This window comes from Littorina saxatilis, linkage group LG3 (genome assembly GCF_037325665.1).
Source record: "Littorina saxatilis isolate snail1 linkage group LG3, US_GU_Lsax_2.0, whole genome shotgun sequence".
NCBI lineage: Eukaryota > Metazoa > Mollusca > Gastropoda > Littorinimorpha > Littorinidae > Littorina > Littorina saxatilis.
The window spans coordinates 65,661,970-65,673,759 of NC_090247.1; the positions used below are offsets into that span (position 1 = coordinate 65,661,970).

The 11,790-nt window shown below is 41.5% G+C and overlaps 1 protein-coding gene across 1 annotated transcript; it reads left to right on the plus strand.

Moving 5' to 3' along the window:
* Positions 1–1,921: 1,921 nt before the first annotated feature.
* On the plus strand, positions 1,922–11,666 carry LOC138962967 (uncharacterized). Its single transcript, XM_070334933.1, has 13 exons — positions 1,922–2,132; positions 2,771–2,906; positions 3,306–3,465; positions 3,748–3,918; positions 4,789–4,880; positions 5,140–5,375; positions 6,520–6,764; positions 7,376–7,601; positions 8,158–8,247; positions 9,107–9,318; positions 10,215–10,415; positions 10,930–11,101; positions 11,303–11,666. Exons 1-13 carry the CDS (start codon positions 1,937–1,939, stop codon positions 11,416–11,418), a joined length of 2,253 nt encoding a protein of 750 aa, XP_070191034.1. The 5' UTR covers positions 1,922–1,936; the 3' UTR covers positions 11,419–11,666.
* Positions 11,667–11,790: the final 124 nt, after the last annotated feature.

Genomic DNA, 11,790 nt, shown 5'->3' on the forward strand with positions numbered 1-11,790 from the left:
TCTCTTGCTTTTTGTCATACTAGGTGTGTACCAAAACAAAAGAGTGCGATATAATTGTGTGTGTGTGTGTGTGTGTGTGTGTGTGTGTGTGTGTGTGTGTGTGTGTGTGTGTGCGTGTGTGTGAGTCAGTCTGTCTGTCTGTCTGTCTGTCTGCCTGTCTGTCTGTCTGTCTGTCTATATGTCTGCCGTCTATTCTAAACAACAAATTAATGACAGTAACATACATAATTTTGTTATTTGTATTTTTGACCAAAATATTTGAGTTTATTCTCCCCTATGCTTTTTTCTCTCTGTACACTTGAAGGGGTGTTTATTTTTCAGTAAACACCAAGCAACCAAACAAATAACCCCCCAGCAACCGACCTGAATCCTTGATAGCTCATGGGTTGAGACGCTACACTTTGTGGGTACTACCTTTTATAGCGACTGAAAAGTTCCCAATGCTCAAATGTACAAAACATACATCCCTGGAGCAGACAACACAAGAATACCGCATTTAAACTTACAACTACTTGAACAAACGAAATCCAATATAAAATCCATAAGTTCAGCTGTTTTCTGAATCGAAATCTAACTTGTACAACTGAACCATCGGTGCGAAGCTCTCAAGGCAAGTAACTCTCATACTTTGTGTAGAGACTAGAGTTGTATCCCTTCCAGATGTCGACACATAGGCAACTTCGACACAAAGACAGCAATCTGTCAGTCAATTATCAACTATATCTCATTTCTTCAACAGAACACACGCAAGCAAATGCCCACATCTTTGAATGTCAAGAAAATGAAGAAGGTCCATACAATATCTTGCCTCAGAAAACCAAACTTCATACAGTATTTGGTGTTTGAACAAAGGGGCAAAAGTTCGTCTGCTAAAGCTCGCATTTTTCATGCTCCGCGAACTTCGACCATTATGTTTGATATTTACTTATGCTACTCTTACACTGTGCCGAATTGCCCTTGCGAATAGAATTCGCCACTAATTCGTAATGATCGGGCCATGGTCGCAAGACATTCGTAAATGTTCTTAACCATTCGCCACCATTCGTCTATTGTTCCGAGCAATAGCAACATGCTCCTAATATAAGCAAGGAAGGCATATTCTAAAAAATAAATCGACAGCTTGTAACACAAACATTCTTAAATCATAACAGATTTCTTTATTCATCAAGACAAGTTCAGTACAAATCGAAGTTTTGAAAGTTTGAAAAAAAGGAGCCCAGAAGCAGGTAACGCGAGGTCATGTTTCCCCAAGCGGACGAATTTTCTGCATATCGCTTGCTTCTTGGAACCAACCGCCACCGATAAGTTCGTGTGTCTCGCAGTTGTTTGTTGCATTTTAGATTCAGAGGTACACAGTTACGTGCTATTGCAGATACAGCGAGTCGCATTAAAATCACAAACTGACGACGAAATTGTGAAAAAATAGAAAGTGTGTGACACGGGTCCACGATGGCTCAGGGGTAAACTAAACCCCAAAATCTGGTGTGTGGTTTACGCAAGCTAAATAGCCATTAAAACGAACTGTGTCATTTAATGCTATTAAATGTTATTGCAAGTGTGTTCAATAAATTAGAACTGCTTTTTTTTGTGAACAGATTTAAATCGTTCTGTAAACCATTTGAGGCAGACTGGGCCTTTAAGCTGAGGGTGCAATGTTCTAGTTGACAACTGATACGCACAGATAGCCCCAGGTTTGAATTCACGCGCAAACATAGTCTGCCCTGGAAAGTATACTTAAACCTGATGATCTAGACTGAACTATATTAGATCAAGGTCGTTACGTCAACTAAGCACTGTTTTCAACATTCCGAAGGGGAAAAAAAAAAGAATAACTCAAGATAAAACAGATTGTTGAATCAGCATGTTTTTGCTTTCGTATTTAAACACTTGGCAAAGCCGCTGCACTTGTCAAACTGTGCAGCTAAAACTCGACAACATGGAGCAAAAGTCAGCCATGCTGGTTGCTGTCTTCGCTGTATGGGGAGCTAGTGTATTCCAAGAAGTATCTAGCGCACCTGCCGATGATTACCCGTACCGTAACGTGTCCCTTTCATGGGACGTAAGGGTGGAGGACATCGTCAAGAGACTGACTGTGGAGGAGATGCAGATGCAGATGGCGTTAGGCGGACCAGGTAAAATGTTGAAGAGAGAGAGAGAGAGAGAGAGAGAGAGAGAGAGAGAGAGAGAGAGAGAGAGAGGGAGACAGAGAGAGAGAAAGAGAGATGATGATGATGATGGAACTTTATTTTACAAGGATAGAGGTTTAAAGCTACACCGTTTCTTCCAACCTGTCATTACAGAGAGAGAGAGAGAGAGAGAGAGAGAGAGAGAGAGAGAGAGAGAGAGAGAGAGAGTCAGACAGACAGACAGACAGACAGACAGACAGACATACACTGACAACCACAGAGAGACACAGAGATAGCACAGGTATATGAAATCAAATTTGACCTACTATTGACGCACACACTCAAATTGAGTTACGATATAAACTGACACAACACATGCTTTCTACCGAAATGATTGCTTTATTAACATTGAACTCAGTTGCTTGTAGGTTCCTTTAACCAATTTTTTTGGCCTGATTCCTTTCCTTCTTTTTTTCTTTTTTTTTTCCTTCTTTTCTTTTGTTTTCAGGCGGGTAGCATTATTCGTCATTTGTCTTAAATACTACAACAACAACAAAATACTTACAATACTTATCTTGTTTCAGTTATTATACGATATTCGTCTGCTACAAATAACGTACATGTATACTATTTTGCTCCCCCAGACGGACCAGCCCCAGCTATCCCCAGACTGGGTATCGGAGCCTACCAGTGGGGGTCCGAGTGTCTGAGAGGGGACGCCAGTGCGCCGGGATTCGCTACTGCCTTTCCTCAAGCTTTGGGACTTGCTGCCACCTTCGAGTAAGAATGAAACATCTGGATAACAACACGCAATTTAAGCAGTATCTTTCTGTATGTTCTATGTTGTGTTCTGAGCGTGTCTCTGTCTGCTTTGTACTGTAGTGTTTTTCCTTATCGTAATAAACACTCATTCATATAGTGGAAGCAGGTATCTTAAGTAAAAGGAAACTCGACAGCCATGAAGAATGTGTATTCGTAGTTTAACGTAGGCACGAATTGAAAGGTATTTGCTTTCCATTTTGGGCGTCTCGATTTTCAAACTATTGAAAGGGTGCGTAATAAATTGCAACGCAACATCACGAACATGCTTCACATAAAGCAGAACAAAATAACGATACAAAAGATCCGCAGTAAAGGCGAGCGAGAATTTCATTAATCGATGGTGGGTTTTTTTTTCAGTTACGATTTGATATACCGCGTGGCTGAAGCAATCAGTGTGGAGGTCCGAGGCAAACACAACGACTTCGTGAAAGAGAAGAACTTTGTCTGGCACACCAGCGCCTCCTGCTTCTCTCCCCTTATCAACATCATGAGGGACGCCAGATGGGGAAGGAACCAGGTCAGGGCTGATGTTTTTTTGCTTGGCTTTTTCCTTCTTTTTGTGTAGGCCTTTATTTCAATTTATTTAGTTTGGTTTAGTGTGGCCCGGCCGCGTCTTGTTGCACAACATTCTTCTGCATTACGCGTTCTTCCGCTGATTCTCTTCAGAAAACCCATGCCCAATATTCCCTTTAATTTTCTGTCAACTTTCATGCATCCGTCGCCTTATTTGTGTGTGTCTGGTTTACATTAAAGAAAGCAAATATAACCGGATTATGAAACAATCTTTCATTTTCCTCAGGAAACTTACGGAGAGGACCCGTACTTGTCCGGAGCGTTGGGTACGGCCTACATCAAAGGTCTTCAGGGAACACATCTTCGCTACGTTCGTGCCAGCGGTTGTTGTAAACACATGAATGTTCATGGCGGCCCTGAGGACATCCCGGTCTCTCGATTCAGTTTCAATGCAATCGTAAGCATTTTGTTGTTGTTGTTGTGCAATCTGAATTACAGCCATCACGAATGGCTCACGCACTCGTATTTTACTTTTCGGATAGTATATTCTGTATCTATCGATGCACAAGTGGTTATTACCGGTAACTTAAAAGCAGAAGAGGAAAACTCCATTACAAAATTTGGCAGATAAAAGTAAGCTATATACATACAGATAGTTCTGCACACTGTCTGTGAAGCGTGAGTGGTTATTGCTACATGATTATTTCGGTCCGTTTGACTATCTTTTCAACGTGTACATTTCAATCACTTAAAAGTATTGATGTATATGACTTTGGGTAATGATATATTCTGTTCGAATGTCTACAGACTTAACACTTTGCAGTTTCAATTTAGGATCTCCTTGACAGACATGGGGAAAATCGAATAACGAATGACGGGCGTAGTAGTCTAGTCTCATGCGGAAGGTTCTGTTCGAATCCCGGCCACGCCTTTCGGGTTAAGAGTTGAGATTTTTCCGGTGTCCCAGGTCAACTAATATGCAGACCTGCTTTTGCCTTTTCCACATTCGTGTGTACGCCCAATCACAAGACCAAGTACGCACGGGAAAAAAACTGTAATTCATTTCAAAGTTTAATTGGTTCTGCATGTAGAAACATGACAATACCACGCATACATCTCCCCAAAGTATGGCTGCGTAAATGACGGGGTAAAGACGGTCATGCATGTATACAAACCCAATCGTGCAAACAATGACGAGTTCAGCCCCAGGACCTCAGAAGAAGAAGATTGAATGACTGTGAATATATCAAGTTGACGTTTTATTCCGTGCGAATGTGTGCATACTTGCGGCTTTACAGTCACGTGTGTGGGTCTGGTATCCTTGCAGGTATCGGAGGAAGACTGGAGAATGACCCACCTGCCGGCATTTAAGACATGCGTGGATGCTGGCACACTTGGTCTCATGTGTAGCTACAACAGGTAATGTGTGTTGGCCCATGCAGGTAGGTCCAGGTGTTTGTATGCAAATGTACGAGCATGCTGCAGAACAATATCGTGAATACTGTGTGTTTTCTTTACCGTTAGAGTATACGGCTGAAAAGTTATTGGGTTTTTAGACTTGTTCACCTTTTCCTGGCGTTCGGGGCCAACAGTAACAAACAACAGCTATCTCAGTCTCCTTTTATAATTGAGAAACAACAACGCATACATATAAACAGAATGAACCTTTCTTTGACAGAATCAACGGTGTGCCAGCCTGTGCAAACAAGAAACTGCTGACGGACATTGCCCGAAACGAATGGGGCTTCAGAGGGTACTTCACCAGCGATGAAGGAGCTGTTGAGAACATCATCCTCTGGCACAAGTACTTCAACAACTCCCTCGACACCGCGGTTGCCTGCGCCAACGCAGGCTGCGACATTGAAATCGCTGGAGATTTGAATGTGTTGCCACATCCTGTGTACTTCTCTCTGGGTAAGAAAGCTCTTACAGTGGTGTATTTTTACATCTGCCTGCTACAAATATTGGTAATCGTCGAAGCAGGATGTAATACAGAACTATTGTTTTTCTTTTCTACGTTCTACTATTGCTTTTCTTACATATCAATAGCATCATGCTGCTTCAGTGAATCACTTGTGTTTCTGTAAATGACATTTTACTTCATGAAAGTTTTATTCATCATTACACATACGTTTCTGTGGTTGCTCCTATTTATACAGAAAATTAAGGTGCAAACTTCTGAAATATAACGTGTTCAAGCCTCTATCTATTCATGCAGATCGAATCTATTTTAGCAACTTGTCTTTACCATGGCTTTTGCTGCACGATACGCTCTCAACTGATTGATTGATTGATGGATAGATGGGTGGATACATTGATACGTTGATTTGATTGATTAGAATTATTGATCGATTCTTGAAAATCTTTCACAACCAAAATGAGTCATTTAATTACAACAAGCTATATTTGTTCTTGTTCTATCCTAAGTTGGGGTCACACTGCTGCGATTCAATCTTAATATTTGTTCCTACGAGACGATTTCGATTCGATCGCCGATTGCCTCGTAGGCATTTACCTGTAACACGACGAACGATTGACGGAGGATAACTCCACGGGAGCGAGGCGGAAGTGACGCATCACGGCCAAGGCTTAATCAAACGTGAACACAGCAAATGCGCTGCGCGAGAGCAGGCGACTTTTGGAGAAGTGGGTTTTGCTAATGTTCGAACATCGCTCTCACCCTTTCTTAAAATACTTGTAAGCATTAGGCCTTCCAGAGAAAGTAATTTTAAACGTCAACTTTGAATCTGAGTAAGAAACTGTTCTTGTGAAATGTTTTGAATCGACGAAGAGACACTGTCCGTCATTTTGTCAAGCCACAGCGGGAAAGCCGCAACGGTGCGTTCTGTTTGGTTCTACAATTGACTCGTAGTGAATAGAGCAAGGTCTATCCCCCGACGCTACGAGCAAATTGCTAGCGAATCGCTGAAATTGACTGGTAGCTCAATCGTAGATCGATCTTACGATCGAATCGTTGAGTGTGACTTGCGCTTTAACCAACTATTCTACCTAACTAAAATGTAACACGTATCATATTTTCTGACCACTGTATCAACAGTCGAAGCCGTAAAGCAGGGCAGGGTGACCGAAGCCACACTACGGGAACGCGTCCGACCGCTGTTCTACACCAGAATGAGGCTGGGCGAGTTTGACCCACCGGAAATGAACCCGTACAGCAAACTGACCTCAGCAGTCGTGGAAACTCCTGCACACAAGGCCCTGGCTGTGGAGGCAGCCATGAAATCATTCGTCTTGCTCAAGAACGACGGGGGGCTCCCTGTCACAGGTTTCGGCACAATCGGGGTCAGTAAGCTTCAGAAAAACGGAAACAAAAATGTAGCATGCTTTGTGGCAACCCTTGCCGGACGTAATGGCATAGTGAATAAGACGCCGGTGTCCTATGCAGAAGGTTGAGGGTTCAAATCCCGGTCGAGCCGGGTGGGTTAAAGGTTGAGATTTTTCCGATCTCCCAGGTCAAACTTATGTACAGACCTGCTAGTGTCTTATCCCCCTTCGTGTGTACACGCAAGCACAAGACCAAGTGCGCACGGAGAAGATCCTGTAATCCGTGTCAGAGTTCGATGGGTTATGGAAGCACGGAAATACCCACCATGCATCCTTAAGCACTAGTAATTGCCTACGCGAAGACCCTAGGACTGGTGCTATACAGAAGAACAAAACAACCTTTGCAAAGCGGGTACTGGGTAAAGAGATAATGCCAGCAGTTTCATTCTTGGTGTTTTTATTTCAAAACTCAAGACTCAAAATGTTACAATCATACAAACAAGAAAAATTGCCATGCAGTATCAGGCGGTTACAGTCGTAAAATGCATCACATTTACTAAGAATTAAGAATTTCACACACACAAAAATCTAAAATATATAACATTTTTGCGTGTGTTGTACCGTTCCAGGTGGTCGGTCCTTTCGGAAACACTACCAAAATATTTGGCGACTACAGCCCCGTCATTCCCGACGAGAACAAATCCACGGTCTTGCAAGCGCTGACCCCTCTTGCATCAAAGGTCCAGTTTGCTGAAGGTTGCGATGAGGTCAACGACAAATGTGCAACATACGACTCTCAGTCTGTCATTAAGGCAGTGACCAACACGGATGCTAACTTTGTCATTCTGGGGACAGGTCAGTTTGGAGGATCTTTCTTTTTTTGGTCAATATTGCAACTACTTGGAATGACAAGCAATTACTGACATATGGGTTGCAATTTCTTGTGTTTTCTTTTTGTATTGTAAGAAAGAAAAATCGAGTTTTGAAAATGTCAGTAAAATAAAAGTGGATGGATGATTTACTAAATAAAGACCCAAACACCTACATCAAAAGCTTTGTACGCAAGAAGAGAACATACCACGTACAACAGACAAGTAAACCAGCGTTTGTTAACATCTTCAGCCGGTTACATGAACAACGACCCATGCATGAATAGGAGACAAGTAATGTCTTTAATTGTACGATGTCATTATTAAACTTGCAACAAACATCTGTGTTTTGAGAAACTTAAATTTAGCACAGAGAAATGTACATTGAATTGTTTTCGAAAGATCTTTGATATAATACAAAAAATCATCCAGATCGTACAGGTCCGAATCATTATTTTGTTTGCCTTTTTTTTGTAATGTACTGGTTTACATTTATTTTTGGTTTGGGCGTTGTTCTAAGGTTGAATTGAATTTTGTTCCAGGTATTATCTACGAAGCAGAAAACTTCGACCGTCCTGATATGGAATTACCCGGTCATCAGAAACAACTTTTGCAGGATGTGCTTGATCACGGTGAGAGTATTTCCTCAGATCCAATGATATTGATGTGATCAAATTTCGATTCTTTTTACCTATTAAGGGTCTACGCAGATTCGGAAGCACTCAAGTTGTGTTATTACGCACACATAATGCCTCATGTGGACTTTGCTTCTTCCTTTAAATGTAGGGTACGTCTTAAAACGTGTTTGTATAAGGGACAGGTTGTAAGATTAGGCTAAAACCTTTATCCTTTCGTAATAAACTTTTGTGTTCTGAGTTCCCTTCCATTTAAATACCTCTGAATGTACTGCTAAGTGATTTTTTGCGGCTTGGATGCTGGTTAGGGCTTCATAACGACTGCGTTCACACAGCAAGGTACACACCTGAGCAAGGAGTCACAGTCATTTTATCAGCAGATTTTCTTTCCAACGTATATTTCAGTCATACAAACAATAGATTTGCAAATCTAAGACTGTGTGATATGAAGGAATTTCCTCTGGGTTTTTATCTTGTGACATAAAAGTGAGTGAGGCTTATTGTGGGAAATGGATATCTATGAGATTTACACGTTGTCAGAAGAACAAACTTCTATACTTTCACGAAACATTATTTCTTTCATTTCATGAGAGTGAACAGTTAGCTCAACAGAAAGCAATTGACCGAAACATGCAATCTCCAGAATTAAAGCATTTGTCGAGTAAACTTAGCCAGAATAGCGTTTCTTCATATGTTGGTGCTTGTGGATTTGACGGCAACACGTCTGTTGTTATTGGTGTGATCTATTTGAGCTTGTGTCTGATTACGCTTGTTCGTACTTGTATGCATGCGTGCTTGCAAGTTTGCTTTTTATGTTGTCACAATTTCGTAAGTTCAGTCGTTCACTTTTCCACAGCTGGAGGCAAACCCACCTACCTGTTGTTGTTCAACGCTGGCCCTCTCAACATCAGCTTCGCTCATCAGGAACCATCGGTTGTCGCCATCTTGGAATGCTTCTTTCCTGCTCAGGCCGCGGCCGAGGCAATACGTCACGTGCTGTTGAATGACGTCCCCGGCGCGGTGCCTTCTGGGAGACTCCCCTTCACATGGCCCTTGCTTGCGTCCCAGGTTGTTCATGTTTCGTATCGTTGAATGTCTGTTTGTCCCCATTTTTATGTTTGTTTGTGTGCTTTTGCATACGTTTATGCTTTTATCAGTTTTAAATGCAGCTTAATCATGAGTTACTCGCGAAATTTCTTAGTCAACTACAAGTATATTTGAAAGATGGAACATTGAGGTTGTGGACAATTTACTTTTTAAAGCATCCACGCGCTGCACAATACTAAGTTTTCCTCTGTTATGTAAGACTGCAAATGGTTCCTGTTCTTTCATCTCTTGTCCGAGATGCATGAGCCATCGAGCCCTTAGAAGTCGGTCTGTGGTTAGCTTTTCCTGTCAATGACCGTGAACATCATTTTTGCGATAAAATCTCATGTTGAAATCTTTGCCTCTTAAACGTATTACCAACACACAAATTGAAAGTGTATGTTATGATAGTGACATGGTATTCTAGGGGTATTTACTAAAGCTTTTCCCAGCCTAAGCTGTCCAAGAAGTGTTCATATAAAGACCGATAGCTTGTAGCTTGCCTCGGCTGAATTCTACAATGCATTTTTACTGAATTATAGCGCGTGTGCTACGGAATATAAAGAATACGATAACAATGAAGAGTACTCCCGAGAAATATGGACAATACAAAGCGAATACGTATTCGTTGTTTGTATTGTCCATGGTTCTGTTGAGCAATTTTCATTATCTTTTTCTTGTCCTTCAGTATCTTGTTCTTATATAGAAAGAATATGAATGTTCTTTTCCCTGCACAGGTCACACCCGTAGTGGTGGCATAAACACCAATGAAATATTCATCACAAATCTTTGAATGTGAATACACACTCTTTAAATGCGATCACACTTCATTGCAAGTATAGTTTTTTTAATGCTTTTGTTTCCTCTGTTCACTTCAGCTTCCTCCCATTGTGGACTACTCGATGAAGCGCAGAACGTACCGCTACTTTGAGGGGGAGCCGCTCTACCCGTTTGGCTATGGACTGTCCTACACCACGTTTGAGTATTCTAATCTGACGCACAGCCAGTCCATAACTGCGGGTGAAAGTCTGTCTCTGTCCTTCCACTTGAAAAACAGCGGGAAAATGGACGCTGATGAGGTACGAGGTGTTTTAGTGAATTATTGTACGAAAGTTGCCTGTTACAGATGTGATGGATGTCTGTGGGCTAAATGGCTTATTCTTATGCCAAAGAAAACATGTTTAAAAATATTCAAGTAGTGTTCCATAAGGCACATAATAATCTAAAAAAAAGCCTTGTTGGTATACTTATGCTGCACCAGAGTAGTCTTGACTTTAATTATGTTAATGAGTATGTCAGCATGATACCCGAAGGTTGCAGACTGGAAATCAGTTAAAATTGTAAATCGGTTTTTGGCACCTAATAAGCGGCATACCCAAGTTCAAAGTATTTTCATCTTTCCGACACGACAAAAATACACGCAAAGAGTTTTCAGTTGTTTCTAAAGACCAAAGCTGACGGCGATTGCAGGATCCTGCTGAGATCGCAAGAACATTTCGTACACGTGTGTTCAGTTAACATAAAGCTACGTTTAGCCAGGGGCAAAGCAGAATCGGGAGGAAAAATGCCGATCCACACCTTCTATACTTTCAGGTTGTGCAAGTGTACATCGGGTGGAGGGATACGTCACTTCCGGCCCCCAAGATCCAACTGGCCCGATTCACCCGCGTGACGATAGAAGCCGGTCAACAAGTGATAGTAAAGCTGGAGGTGGAGGCCAAGATCATGGGCCTGTGGATCAACGACGGCTGGTTCATCAAACCAGGTTAAAACATACATTATCTCCAAAATTCTTTCAGCACGAGGAAACATTCAATCAACTGTATTTCTATTACACCAATATTCAGAAAGTTCAACTGCATCACATTTTTAATAGCCATTTTTGTTCAATGTTGGCATATTGTTAAAGCATTGTTCAATCTGAAGCTGATTTCAAATCTTATTCCGTGTTCAATCTGTTTCACAGGATCGATGGACGTGTTCGTCGGAGGACAACAACCAAACCAGAAGCGCATGGCGGCGAGCAACGTTCTCATCAGTTCCTTCACCATCACTGACATGAAGTACCTGGGTCGATACTGACGTGGCATTTCAAGACACTGTTGTGACAAATTGGAGTCACTCCAATTTTAGCTATACTTAATTATGTTTTTTGTATAAAAAAAACTTACTTTTTTCATTTCTGTCGCTTTTGACGATGTTGTTTTTTTGTCTTTAGAAATCGAATGACCACTACATTTCTGCTGATGTTGCTTTTGGTTGACTCTGTGAAAATTAAATAGTGGATTGTCGGTTTGACTTTTGTCAAATAAACGTGCGTGTTTATTCTTCTTCTTCTCTTGCTTTTTGTCATACTAGGTGTGTACCAAAACAAAAGAGTGCGATATAATTGTGTGTGTGTGTGTGTGTGTGTGTGTGTGTGTGTGTGTGTGTGTGTGTGTGCGTGTGTGTGAG